The 14499-nt window shown below is 40.3% G+C and overlaps 1 protein-coding gene across 3 annotated transcripts in view; it reads left to right on the top strand.

The window, feature by feature from the left end:
* The window catches only part of nup210 (nucleoporin 210), a 32782-nt gene extending 20277 nt beyond the window's left edge, over positions 1-12505 (top strand). For 2 of the 3 annotated variants that reach the window (XM_010756768.3, XM_027277280.1), the window contains 21 exons: positions 193-294; positions 415-543; positions 772-899; positions 986-1121; positions 1212-1274; positions 1772-1951; positions 2036-2116; positions 2228-2359; positions 2665-2823; positions 3186-3277; positions 3414-3588; positions 4191-4366; positions 5727-5947; positions 6355-6491; positions 7245-7359; positions 8080-8226; positions 9377-9627; positions 9757-9961; positions 10276-10395; positions 10604-10672; positions 11230-12505. In XM_010756768.3, coding sequence (XP_010755070.2) covers positions 193-294; positions 415-543; positions 772-899; positions 986-1121; positions 1212-1274; positions 1772-1951; positions 2036-2116; positions 2228-2359; positions 2665-2823; positions 3186-3277; positions 3414-3588; positions 4191-4366; positions 5727-5947; positions 6355-6491; positions 7245-7359; positions 8080-8226; positions 9377-9627; positions 9757-9961; positions 10276-10395; positions 10604-10672; positions 11230-11339 — 2928 coding nt within the window. In that variant the 3' untranslated portion in view covers positions 11340-12505. The remainder of the gene's footprint in view (positions 1-192; positions 295-414; positions 544-771; positions 900-985; positions 1122-1211; positions 1275-1771; positions 1952-2035; positions 2117-2227; positions 2360-2664; positions 2824-3185; positions 3278-3413; positions 3589-4190; positions 4367-5726; positions 5948-6354; positions 6492-7244; positions 7360-8079; positions 8227-9376; positions 9628-9756; positions 9962-10275; positions 10396-10603; positions 10673-11229) is intronic. The other variant, XM_010756769.3, reaches the window with a different exon arrangement.
* The last annotated feature ends 1994 nt before the right edge of the window (positions 12506-14499 follow it).

Raw genomic sequence — 14499 nt, forward strand, 5'->3', positions numbered from 1 at the left:
TCTAGTGACCTGTGAACGAGAATCTTAAAGAGTCAGTGTGGTCCCCTTTGATGTCACATGCAAGGCAAGCTGGCTGTCAGAAAAACATGACAGTGAACTAGGATGGATTCCTGAATTCTCTCACAATGTATAATCACATAATCATTTTTAGTACTTTCACCAGGCATTATTGATTTGGATTCTGTTTTGCAGGCAAACCTGGCCCTGCAAGAAGGTTCGGGTTATTTTTTTGTCAATACCAGTGTCAAAGGATTAGTGGATGTGGTATTCCAAGAGGCCAAACGAACAGTTCAGGTAAGAAGTAACATCTGTATTTGTGAGAGGATGAGTTCATGGCAGTACATACTATATAATTTTCAAGAAATCCATACTGTTACTGAAAACATCACTTTGATTTGATGTGTGTGTGCCCAGGTTTCTCCTGTCCACCCAGGGGAGGTGAAGTTGATGGTTCATGACCTTTGTCTGGCATTCCAAGCACCTGCCACAGCCACAGTGCATGTTTCTGACATACTGGAGGTTTATGTGCGAGTGGTTGACAAGGTCAGTTTCCACCCACAGACACAGCTTGACTTGTTGATCCATTTTATCAGCGCCACACATTCCTGAAATACCTCATTGACGTCTTAGCACTACATATCATTTTCCTGTTTGAGCACTTTCCTTCCCAATTTCCAGTTCGCCTGTCTTGAATTAGCATCATTAGGTTTGTCCTGTCTGTGAACCAAAATGATGATTTCCCTGATGATGTGTCATTCATCCGTATTACAGGTCGAGATTGGCAAGTCTGTGAGAGCTTATGTCAGAGTCCTGGATTCTAATAAGAAGCCCTTCCCTGCCAGCAATTTCCAGTTCATGAATCTTAAGCTAAAGGCAGCTTCTGCAATAGTTTCTCTAAAGTAAGTAATTGTAGTAGTAAGTAGTATTTGTTGTTTATGTTGAGGCTCGCAAGCCTTTATGTAAATTTCTGAATGCTTTTTTGCAGACCCTTAGCAGAGGCAGCAGAAGATGATACAGCTGTTTTCCTGGTGAAAGGTGCCTCTATTGGTCAGACTACTCTGTCAGCTGTTGTTGTGGATAAAGATGGGAGAAAAATTACATCTGCACCTCAGCAAATTGAGGTATAGTTTTTATGCAAATTTCTAAAATGTCAGTTCAGATTTTGCCCCCTTGCATATTGTGTAAGTTTTAACTTTTCTTTTGGCTTCTAGGTATTTCCACCGTTCAAACTCATCCCAAGGAAAATGACTTTGTTAATTGGAGCCATGATGCAGGTACTGTATGTATATATAATCTATTATATTGATTCTTAAGCTTTGTCTGGAAACAGCTGGCCTTAGTTTATCTTGCCAGAAGAGTCCATCTCGCCCTCAGTTTATCTTCCAAAAGAGCCCTCTGCCAGGACTCTACTGAAAGATGACGTTAGACTAATTGCTTTTGGTTTAAACATCCAGCTCACCTTTCATTTGCCTCAACTCCTGCTTTAATTAGAAAGCATTTAACATCCATCCAAGAGTCTTCCTAATTGCCTAACATTAAACTCAATAATACACATGCTCTGCACATTATTTGTTTTGGATCTACTTTTCTAAGTAGTTTAATACACAAAGGACAATGGCTTTCAGCAAATTATGATTGGACCTTGCATTGATGAAAACTATTGACTAAACCGTAAGTGTTGTCAAGATCATATTTCATGTGATTCATGTTCTTTTCCTGTTTTCCTCTTTTGCTCCACCCCTCCCCTTTTCATTCCTGCTGTCATTTATAGATCACATCTGAGGGTGGTCCTCAGCCTCAGTCTAATATCCTTTTCTCTATTGCTAACGAGAAAATAGCTTCTGTCAATGGCATGGGCCACGTCAGAGGTGTTACCATCGGTAATGTCACTGTGACTGGCCTGGTCCAAGCTGTTGATGCCGAGACTGGCAAGCTAGTCGTTGTGTCTCAGGTAAATATATACAGGTGATCTTAATTCACATATGGCTCACTTAGATTTTTACAGATGACAAGCTCGTCCCTCTTGTGTCTTCAGGATCAAGTAGAAGTTGAGGTTGTGCAATTGACGGCCATCCGGATCAGAGCACCTATCACAAGAATGAAGACAGGAGCACAGGTATTATTACAACATATACACATTACTGCCTACAGTAGGAGAAAAAAATGAAATCAGTACTCTCTACGGGTAATATTGTACTCACTGATCTCCTTTCCTTTCCTTTTCTAGATGCCTGTATATGTAATGGGTCTGACCAATAGTCAAACACCCTTCTCCTTTGGAAATGCTATACCTTATCTCACTTTCCACTGGTCCACCACCAAGAGAGATATTCTGGATCTTGAGCCAAGACACACTGAGGTACACTTCAATCAGGATGTTTGTTTTTGCACTTGATATCACATGCAGTTTCTTTCTAAAAAACATTACTATTTTTTGGATCCTGTTGTCCCTTCTTCATATTTTTTCAGACTAGCTTAAAAGGTTGTCCCTGTATTACAGTATGATTTAAAAAAAACAAAACAAAAAAAAAACAGCATCTGCCTTTTCTCTGTTTCCTTGTCAGCCTCTGCCCTGTCTCTGCTTCCTCATCACTGTCGTCTTTTTATTTGATTAGCTGCTGCTGCTATTTTTGCTGTTCTCATAATGGTGCCTGTCTCCTTCAGGGTAATGTGGAGCTCCAGTCAGAGAACAACTTTGGCATGAGGGTGACTGGAAAAACGAGAGGGCGGACAGGGCTGAAGGTGGTGCTCAAAGTTACTGACCCTAATGCCGGGCAGCTAGTGGGGAATCTGCAGGAACTCACAGATGAGATCCAGATCCAGGTACTGCACTGTGGCTGGAGCAATGCCATCAACATCATATCTGAGTACTTGTAAATACTTATATATTTTATAAGACCACTTTTATAGGCTAATTTGCTTATCATTGCCAAGTCTCGGTGCTGCTTATTCATAAAAGCTGGCATTTAACACAGCAGAGCAATGAAGTTTCTGAGTCTTGGAATATCTGAAGTTGTTAACTTTGTAAAGTGATAAGACTGCTGATTAGTCAGAGCTGAATGTATTCAGCCTCAAACTATTACATGTCACTAGTGCTGAAACATCAAAGAATGATTAAAGCCTTCTTATAATAATAATAATAATAATAATAATTGGAGTTTCAACATTTTTTTTCTTTGATCAAGGTCTATGACAAGCTGCACATGCTTAATCCTGAAGTACAGGCTGAGGAGTTACTGATGGCTCCGAATTCAGCCCTCAAACTCCAAACAAACAGGTGAGTCACAAGTGCTTGCACGCTGCAAACGTGTGGATTTCTCCCAACAACTTTCACTGCACAATACAAAATGACAGAAACGTGTACAGAGCATCAGATAAAACCCGATGTGATTGTGTTTCTCTCTTTCTAATAGGGATGGTGTGGGTGCACTCTCTTACCGGATGCTGGATTGCCCTGACCAGGTCGTTATCGCTCAAGTGGATGATAAGGGCTTCCTCTTCTCTGGCTCCCTCACTGGCATCTCCTCTCTGCTGATCACCTCGCAGGAGACCTTTGGTGTCAATCAAACTCTCATCCTTGCTGTGAAGGTCAGTTCGAGAGCTACTGCATGGAAATTGTTTCACATCATTGGTTTTAAACGCAGTATCCTCTGGATATTAACAGTGAAAAACATCTCATCTGACCTCTTTCCTGGAGTGATTATATAAGATCAGCTTATGTTTGAAATTACCAAATGATCCAGTGTAATTAGAATAAATTAAACACTAAATTATGATACAGTGGTTTGTGATCAGAAAATACAACATGCACTACAGAGCTAAATAATTGTGCCTCCCAGAGGGCAGATTTTTGTTACCTTAAGCTGCTTGTCTTAATAGGAGGTTTTGGCATCTACTGCACAACTAGACAATGTTTTGTTTGTTGTTACTGATAATAATATTTTTTGATCATTTTAGTTCTCTATAGAAAAAGCATGGCTATAAAGCTTTAAAAAGCTGATGTTTTTCTGTTTGCATCTAGAAAGTAGTACTTAAATGTCACACTGCAGTTTTTTCTATATGTTGGGCCCAAGCAAGAAGACACAAAAGCATGTTCTGACATAAAAAGTCATTATATTAAATAGTACTTACGAATCACATTGTCCTTGGAGTTACTGAGCGCGACGTTGCTTCTTTCCTTCGTTCCTCAGGTGGTGCCTGTTTCCTACGTGCGCTTCAGTACCAGTCCGGTCCTCTACACCCACAACAGAGAGAGCCTAAAAGCATTCCCCCTGGGCACAGTGCTCACCTTTAATGTCCACTTCCATGCCAGCACTGGAGAGCCCCTTCACAGCTCCAACTCCCATGTTACATTTTCCACAAACAGGTCTGTCACCACACAATCTATAGGCTCTTTAACACAGTATGTTTCACTCTCAGTAAGTGACATAATTCACAAACTTTATGAGTGAAACATGACTTCTAGACAGGCAGAGGAGGGATGAGGGTATGTTTTATAGTTAATTTAACAGTATTTTCTATACTTTGCCAGATTATACATTATACCATTCCTCTTTGTTCAGACTGTGTCCATTAATAACTGTACAGCACAACCAGAGTAGTTGAGGTCATGGCAGAGTTTAGTGGCAGGCTGCGGCTGGAGTTCACAACATTAATTTACAGGGCTGTTCCTTCAGCCTCATTTCAGATGGAGTTGTTTCCACCTGAGTGAGTGAGCTAAATTAATGGGAGTGTTGGGCAGGGAGGAGCACCACTGCCCTCCCAATGAGGGACTCCCTCATCTGTCTGCACAATAAATTGATTCTATTACCTTGTTCTCCAGGTGCTGACAGACAATTCTATGGGAAAAGTATCAAAATCAGAGTGGTAAAGGACTGATAGTCTTGGGATTAAGGGAGCTGGTCTGTGATTACATTCCATTGAGTCTCCAGAGAGCCAATTGGATTTTACTGGTGTCTGAGCCCTCTTACAGAACATACGCTGTGGAGAGATGGAGGCAAAAAGGAAGACATTTTTTCAGGCAAAAATGAGAAATAAAATTGGATGTAGAACTACTATAGAAGAAAGTACAATCAAACCACTCAATAGTTTTGCCAAGAGTGTTACATAGTTTTGGGCGAAGTTTGCCAAGTCCCCTAGTAACAAAGACAATGGCAGTGTTGTACAATTTAGTTAGTGATGGGGGGGTATTAAAGTAATATGGTACGTTGATTGTACGTTGAAACATTTTTCAATTGTAATTGTCCCTACTCTAACTAACTTGATTTAAATATAAGTGATGGGGACAGAATTTGCAGTTCAGTTGAAGCTAATGAGCCTGTAGCAGTCTAAAACAAATGAAGCAGCTTCCAAAGTTACAGTGTTTAAGTCCAAAGTTATTGTTTCCCCAGATAATGTCTCTATGCTGAGCTGTGATGGAAGATGCATAGAAAACCGTTGATTCAGGGTGCACTAGAAAGTGTTTTGTAATAGCTGTTTTTAAGTTTTTGTCTTCCTACATAGATTTCTTGTTTAAAATAAATGTGCTTCTTTTGATAGAATAGTACCTCCTTATTATTCATAAAATCTAAATAAATAAATAAAGTAGTAATAGAAAAAGACAAAGAATGAAATTCCAAGGTTCTTTTTGGTAGCAGCAATTAGAAATGTGTTATGTTTAGTTTAGTTTAGTAATTAATAGTGATGAATCCACAATTGAGCCTGTACCTCTGTGTTCTGTCCTGCAGGGATGACCTGGTGCAGGTGGGGGTCGGGCCCAGTAATCACACTCTGACCGTGAGGACCATCAACGTAGGCCTCACTCTGCTTGCAGTGTGGGACAATGAAAACGCGGGTGTGGCCGACTATGTTCCAATACCTGTAGAGCGTGCCATCCACCCACATGAAGCCCACAGACTGGTGGTGGGAGATGTGGTCTGTTTCAGTGCCCACTTAACCAGCCCAGATGGTGAGAGATCTAGATGTTCACATGTACTGTATTGTGTATATGTATAACTGATCAGAAACAGGAAGAACATTTTGGAAAATTAATTAAAAAGATGGTACTCTAATGATGACATAATATGGTTATGTATTGTCTGCTCTGGTGCTTTCTAATTCTATTCAGTTAAATTTTTATTGTGTTCGTTCTCTGGGATTTAAGTGAAATTAGAATCATCTTTCTGGCTCTGCGTTTTATTAAATGTACTTAAGCCATAAAGTAAACTATTTATCTTAAGACCTTTTGAATTATAGTCCTTCTCTTGGCTGAGGATATCCCCATATCTTTACCTTGCATATTATCAGCTGTTTTACTTTAAAGTGTAAATGTATATTATTTTTTTGAAGTTGGACATTATTTTCCCTTCTCTGCAGGCATTCATGGTACTTGGAGCTCCTCTACTAATGGCGTCCTTCAGGTGGACCCTAAAAGTGGTGCAGCAGTGGCCAGAGACTCTGGGACTGTTACTGTATACTACGAGATACCTGGTGTTTTAAAAACGTACACAGAGGTATGTTATCAGTAGGCTGGTAGCTACTATCCTAGCTGCAATGCTTCACTGACAGTGTGTACGCTGATATATCGTTTCCCTTGTAGTCATCACTGTGATGAATGAGCTACAAGAATCCAGTTCCTGAGTGTTGTAATTATGCAAACAGCACGCCTCTCTGGTCTCTTCATTTCTACTCTTGACATCTATATTCTCCAGAGGTTTTGATCTTCTCTACCTGTGCATCATAGTGTATCAGTCCTTCAGCAATATATCATCACGAGAATAAGAGCACAACAGGTGTATAGTGTCCATCATCACCTTTTAGTACCCAACAGTGGTATTGTCATGCACACACATACCTCATGTGTGTGCATGACAATACCACTGTTGACATTCTCATACATGGTAGCGGGTGGCAAGGATTAATTGGCTGTGTCTCTGAGTGTCACTATACTCCATCTAGTCATGCTCGTGAGCTGAATGTAACCTGCAATTTTCTATGAACATTTCCTATTAGAACAAGAATTGATGACATTTGGTGTGAGGCATTTATCTTTAAACAGAAAGATGCTCAAAACTAAATGAACAGAATGAAGACGTTGACAGGAGGTAGCAGTAATGTTGTATTAATTAGTTTTGTTTCACTGACAGTCCAGTCTGATCGATGTGAACAATTAGTTGTGGATGTAAATTATAATGTGATTATTCCAAGCACACACCCGAATCTCCTGAGGATTTATTAGCTGTTTTCTTTCTCTGTGGTTCTTGTAGGTAGTTGTAGAAGCGTCTATGAGGACAGCAGCGATGGCGCAGGCTACACCTGTCAGGAACGGCAAGGAAACAAAGGTCCTACTCACCACCAGAGAGAGAGGAACCAACCTCATTGGTACTGAACTGACACGGTTTTAGTAAAGCATTAGTTAAAAGGATAGTTAAGCAATTTGGGAAATGAACTTCATTCCCTTTCTTGCTAAGAATGTATGGTAAATATGAGGTTACAGGAAAAAAAAGAAAATCCACCTGCCACCTAAAGCTCACTAGTTAACGTGTATCTTCCTTGTTTAATCTGTACAAGAACCATAGTGTAATATCATCATTTCATAATGATGGTTATGTGCTGGACTGTTTCAACCATGATCTGTAATTTTCTCGTGTGCGCTGGTTGACTGGCAACTGCTCAGAGCCAAGGACGAGTCTTGACACACTAATCCTTTAAAAGCAGTGAAACTTTTTTTTTGTTTTTGTACATATTAAACAGACATGATACCAAGTTATGATTGGTGAGCTTTAGAGGATTTTGTCACTTTTGGACAGAGCCGAGTGTGTCTCATCTAGTTACACTACCCAGCTGCTGGCTGTAGCTGTCTATTTTACAGCCAGATATGAGAGAGGTATCAGTCCTCTCTAACTCTCCACCACAAAACAATTAAGTGCATTTCCCACATTTTCATTTGTAACTGCCCTACCGAAAAATGAAAGGCTTATTAAAAAAATCATTGAGTTAATGGTTATATAATTTATTTTATTTAATAACAAAGTCTATTTCAAGTTTGTGTAATGAAGCTCAAAGATGTTGTATCTGATGCCAGTGTGCTCTACCCTGCAGGAACTTGTTCCTCAGCTCAGACTGAAGCTATTTCTCAGCTGCAGCCTGAAACCTCTGTCAGTTGCCATCTCAGCTTCACCAGTGATGCTATTGACTTCCCCGCTAATGATGTCTTCAAAGCACACACCGGTTTTGACTCCAGCATTGGTAAGGATGATCTGAGTTCAGACCATCGCCTTTATGTCAAAGAAGCAGCATATGCAGGCTGTGACAGCGTTGAATCATATCAGTTCATTTAATTTGAATTATTTGACTAGATCAGTCAATTAATTTGGGCGTCGTTGTAATCAATCCAGAGTTTATTTTTTTCTTTTGGTGTTCTCTCAAACCAATAACTAAGGGAAGGGCTAATTAAGACTGAATCAGGTTCTGCAGTGAAGGTTTCTCTTTCGTTTGAGTGGTGGTACTCAGGTCAAACTGCTCCACAGTCAGCCTGAAATGTCACTGAAAGCAGGGCCATTCAGGTCGAGCTCATGGACTAAACTACACAACTCTCTGTCCTCGCTTGGTTTATTTCCTGTACCTGGCTTCTACATTTGTGTCTGGCATGCAGTCTATGCTGCAAAATAGTGATACAAAGATACTTGATTTGCAAAACATTTTGTTTTTTGAGAGAGGCATGGAGACATCATAGACGGTGAATAGAGAAAGCAAGGGCGCTGATAGCTGCTTGTTTAATGGCTATGGTTACGTCCATCACAAATAAACACACTCCCACACGGTCCTTTAGCTGAGGCCTGATGTGGTCTGAATACGGCCAGTCCATACTTCACTTAGAAGCATTCCAGATTTCCTTAAACCCAACCCAGGGACACTAATATGCGTATGCTCTGCACGACTGGTGGGAAAATACTGTTGACATGGGCATAATCAATACCTCCTTTTGCTCCTGGACTGAATTTAGCAGGGACTATAAAAGGTGTCCAGGTGATGTATTGAACTGTGGAGAATCCCTGTTGCTTGAAAGCACTGGGTCTAATTATGTTTGGGGTTTGGGACTTCACCCCAGTTGTTTGCTTATCTCGGAGGGGATCCACTGTATGTGTACAAGGCTGTAACCACTCAGCTGAATCCCACTGAGGTCGTAATGATTGTGAAATGACCCTCCCTGACAAATTCACAGATTAAAACTGAGTGAGGACATATTTTGCTTTTACGTACGGATCGTGTTACTGTGACTACGTTGATGCTAGAGATCACACACTGTGACAGCCATAGTAATTTATCGTCCCAAATGCACACATCAATAATTTAATCTTTATCTCATCTCATTTTTACCTCTGAATTCTTGCCACAGGCCTCTACACATGTTCCATGACCTTGCAGCCAATGACTGACCAACAGACCCGTGTGCTCAGCATGTCCATGACCAACCTGCTGGTGAGGGCAGTCCTGGAGGGCAGCGCCTTCTCTGGGGAACAAGTCAGCGCAATGCTGCCCATAGAGCCAGGCCTCTACTCTGACCAGACTGAACTGCTGCTCTCAAATCTGCACCCATCAGCTGAGCTCACCATTTATGGCCCGACAGCAGCCCTGTCCAACATGGAGGTCAGACAAAACAAAACCTCTGTTGAAAATGTGCCATTGTTACATTTTTACAGTCAGTAGGACCCTTTGTTTAAATGAACTAAACAAAGCATACGTGTACTGTGTGTGACATGTTTCTATGTCTTTCAGGTGGTGTCTACTTCTTCCAGCATTGCTGTCCAAGAGAAGGAAGTACACCATGGCTTCCCTGGTTTTTCAAAGTACACTGTTAGCGCAGTGGACCCTCATGTGGCGGTCTCTGCTTCTATTTCCATAAGCAGCACTTCCTGCAGCCAGGCTCTCGTCATCCCAGTCACTTTGATTCACGTGGCTGATCCTAGTGCAGCCATGCAAGGTCAGTGCAAATGACGTGTCAGTGTGCCTCAAGCCTCAAGGTCATGTTGCTTAAAGTGAACTGTATGTGCAAGGCCACAGGAAAGCAGGCATGTCCTTTCAAAACATCAAGTTTGAGCAAAATTGAACACGCAATGAATTTCAATCAATTGAAATGCATTTCACTCAGTCCTCTCCCCCCCCCACCCCACAGGTTTGAACCACCATGTTATGACAGTAGCCCAGAATTATCCCTCATAACTAATATTTGTTAGCGTGTTGTATGCGCTCAGCATTTTGAAGACGTTTTGACTAACCCACCGCTCGCTCTCCCAGCAGCTGCTGCTCCAGTTGATATTCAGGGGGGGCACTCCCTGCACAGCTTCATAAACTGCTACCAGATGATGTTCTTCACCCTGTTTGCTCTGCTGGCTGGTACAGCTATCGTCATCATCGGTGGGTCATCTCATTTCTATTCTTGTTTCTAGCTTTGTCTTGTCATTTGTTTAATGGAATTACAAAATTTGATTCTGGCTGATGGGAAGCAGTTTTTTTTACTTACATAGTTTTTACTAATATGACAGATTATATAATAGCCAGGACGTGTTAATACAGAGCTTTTTAAACATTGTGATGATGTCTTTAAATTGTTTTTATCCTGCAGTCCTCCACAATGTGTTCTCGCCGAGGGAACCAGCCTATCGAATCTCAAAGTTACAGCCACTGAATTTTGGTAGGACACAATCACTGAATTATTAAGTAAATAAAGCATACATTCAAAGGGCTCTAACACTAAATGTCAGTCCTCAACCTCCATCTTGCTTTTGTTTTTAAATGAGTAAAGAGCACTGTGTTCACCCTAAATCTGTGATGCCGCTAGGCTGTAAAGCTCCGCTGAGAATTAATTAGAAAGATAGAAGAGGTTCTGACAGCATCCAGGACAATTTTCTGGCGTCAGTAATATGGATTTTTCAGAAGAAATGCCACCTCACCCATTCTAAATTGAAGCTTATTTAGTTTTAGTTTATTGTGGATGACACTGAAAGAGGTGTTTGATGTCACAATTTATAACCCATGCCCTGGCTACTACAGGATGTTTAGCAGTGATTTATACAAACACAAATTAGGCTGTTCATTTTTGATTTTGAAGTCAAGTAGCATCTCCTTTTTAGGTTTTGCTATATTTTGTTTAACTTAAAGTTCTAACAACTGATTTGCTGTAATATTTTCTGTCCAGAGGTCTTTAGAAGCCTTATTTTCTCATTGTATTTGGCTCTTTTTCATTTTCAGAGTCTCCAGACAGGAATTCCTTTAACTCTGGTATACATGGGTCAGACCTAAAGATCAAGCACAGTCCCAGTCCCAGGTCACGTCTCTATTCTCCAGGCTACACGTCCTGATAAAGCTCTCTGTCTGCTCTCTATTCTTTAAAAGAAGAACGCCACAGGTCATTAATGCATATTGAATGTGCCTCTGTCCCTCAGTATGAATGATGGGAGGATGTAACTGTAAAATCTCAGTTTCCTTCAGTTGTCTTTACATGTTGGTACAGATGAAAAAAGTTTTGCGGATACAGATTGGTTAAAGAGCTGCTCGCTGATAACAGGGCTATTTTTCTTCGTGTGTATGTTTTTGCGTGTGGAAACAGTTTATATATCTATATATACAGTATATGTCTTCTTTTGCCATGGTAATCGTTTTTATACAAAACCACTCTGTTATCGACTGACATCTTTTGAAGTGTGCTTAAAGAAACAGATCACTAGTTTGTGCTTAATACAGTATGTTTTTTGTGTGTTTATTTACTCTTTACTTGTGTGCTACTTATCATATTCAGCTTGTGAAATTAAATAACTCAGGATGAACCATTTTCTTGTATGAAAAAAGGCAAACATTAACTTATGAGTGGGACATGTCGTTTTGTTATGTTGTAGCATATGCATTTTGTGAAAATACCGTCCACTGAAACCGTCCGTAGGTGAAAAACCCTTCAAATGTGCAGAATCTTAATGAGGAAAAAAAAGTCGGTTCATTTCCGTTTTGGGGCATTTTTGGAACTTTATTTAACATGACGTTTTTGAGCCATAATACATGCAGCTCCTTTTTATTCATTAATGTGAAACCGTTAACTAATGTGAACCACCATTCAGTTTTCATCCAGGTGTTATTTAGTACAAAAGCAAATCAAATGTGACCTGTTGTTCTAGTTTCTGAAAATGTACTGATCAGTTTTTCTGACCACATTACCGGGTTGAGGTTGCTGTAACACTGTTTGAATTTCCCGGGGGTTTAAGAGTGTGACTTTGTTTTAAATGAGATATTTTTGTATTTGAAATGACAAAATGTTGACAAGGAATCCTATTTATGTTAGCTAGTGAAATCCAGTTTTACTGTATAAGTATGTGACGATCGGATGACTCCAGCGATGTTTTTTTCCGTTTAAGATTCATAGTCATGCCTTACAATCGTATCTGAACAGCTTTCGGCACATAATACACACAACTTTGTTTGCGTATGTGAATATGCTTTTGCCTTTGCTAATTAAAATTTTTATTTTTCACGTTCACGTTTGGCCTAGTGATTATTCATCGAAATCTACTTTGCAGTGTTTGTAGTTTACTTTTGAAAAGAATCACAGACACACAACAAGCATCTACTCACACAGAACAGTCACACAGAAAGCATCTTTTCTTCTACACCTGTATTTCTTCTTAGAAATACAGGTGTAGATCCAGTCTGAACTAAAGACTGCTTCTCTTCCACCTGCAACAGATTCTGTCACTCACACCCACTCAACCCATCCTATGAATTCATTTTCTGCATCAGTGCTGTTTTATTTATCTGCTCTTTTATAGATATTGTTTCCCTCCATCTTGCATTTTGCTGACATCTGCCTTGCCCTAATAAATATTCTTAAAGTTTGCCCATATTTGTTGGTTTTCACAGATTAAATTGTTCGTTGTCTTAAGCACTAGCTCTTTACCTGCTTTGTTGTGTATATTTAGAACTCATTGATTTGCAGCACAATAAATAGAATTACTAATGCAAGGAAAGTACTGAATATTAATATTAAGTTCCTCGTTATAGAAACTGGATTTGTGAGTGGGCAGAAGATAAATTTGTATTTATCCCAAAGCTTGTGCACTGACTCACCACACTCTTTGTTCTATTGTGCACACAAACTGCAGGGATTAGGAGTGCATCTTTCTCTCTGCCTCCCCGAGGATGTATAAAGGTCTGCAACCGCTGTTCAAATACCTCCCATCTGTTTGTGACACTGCTCTGGACTGCTGTAGTGGGTCCTAGTCAGCTGGCTCATTTGTACGTCGACCGCATGTCAACAACTGCCACACAATCTCAAGTAGGTGAGCTAGACTAGAATGTGCACCACAGAATGATTTGTGAAACAGCAGCAGCATCGGTTGTGATAAACTTTAGGGCTGCAGCCACCTGATGATTGTTTTTATTATTGATTAATGCGTGGATTATTTCATTTTTTATTTATCGATAAATTGCTTGGTCTATAAAGAGTCCATAAATGTTAAAAAATGCCCACCACAGTGTCTCAGGGCTCAAAACTATGGGTTAAAATAGCTTGTTTTGTTTCAGCAAAAGTAAAAAAACAAATAGATACAGATATGTGATGTAATTGATATATGGTAAAGAAAAGCAGAACATTTTGCACAATTAAGAAGCCAAAACTCGAGAGTATTTGGCATTTGTAAACATTTCACCTCTGGTGTTTTTGCAACTTGAGGCTAATTAGAGGAGTCTGAGGAAATTATGTTTCCAGACACATAAAACCCATAAACAAGCAATGCTGCATATGAAATATAATCCAGAGTGGGACATATACGGCACTGAGTATAGTTTTTGCATTATTTCCCACATGCTCCTTATTTCTCCGAGGAGGTGTTAGGCAGACAGAACCTCAACTCATGCCTGAGAGGTGTTTATGAGGCAGCTCAGGAAGAGCAGCTGTGTAGCTCAGACTGTGGCCACAACAGGAGCTCAAGGGGATTCTTAAGACGTTGGTGTCCTTAGGAGAAGAAAACATGTTAACCGGTGTGTTATGTTGTGTAAGGAAACACACACCAACTGATTGGGTATCCACTTCAGCAGCTGCTTTTTAGGAGACAGCGCAGCAACGACGACAGCGGCACTAGTTTTGATTTACTGTCTGCTTTAGTTAGAATGTGATGAAGTTCAAAATTGGAAATGACCGTTTTTAAATTACTCCCCATCAAACGATAGCAGCATGTGGGTTTAAGACGTGACCGTACAGTATATCTATAGCTCATTTAGGCAGTCATCCATGTTAAGCTAAAATGACACTCAATTTATTCTCACTATTAAGACACACGGCCTGCATAAACCCCACCTGTCAGCCTGTCAAGCTGTGAACCATCTTGCTGTGTCCTGGGCAAAAAAGAAAAACCACCACTGTTCCAGCTGGCTTACTGTGCTGTCAGTGGAGGGGATCAATGAAGTGGGCATTGAATGAGGCCTGACAAGAATGGTAAGGTTGCTCCCACAAGGATGACCAGGACAGTGTGTTAA

Source organism: Larimichthys crocea, unplaced genomic scaffold (assembly GCF_000972845.2).
Source record: "Larimichthys crocea isolate SSNF unplaced genomic scaffold, L_crocea_2.0 scaffold97, whole genome shotgun sequence".
Taxonomy (NCBI): Eukaryota; Metazoa; Chordata; class Actinopteri; family Sciaenidae; genus Larimichthys; species Larimichthys crocea.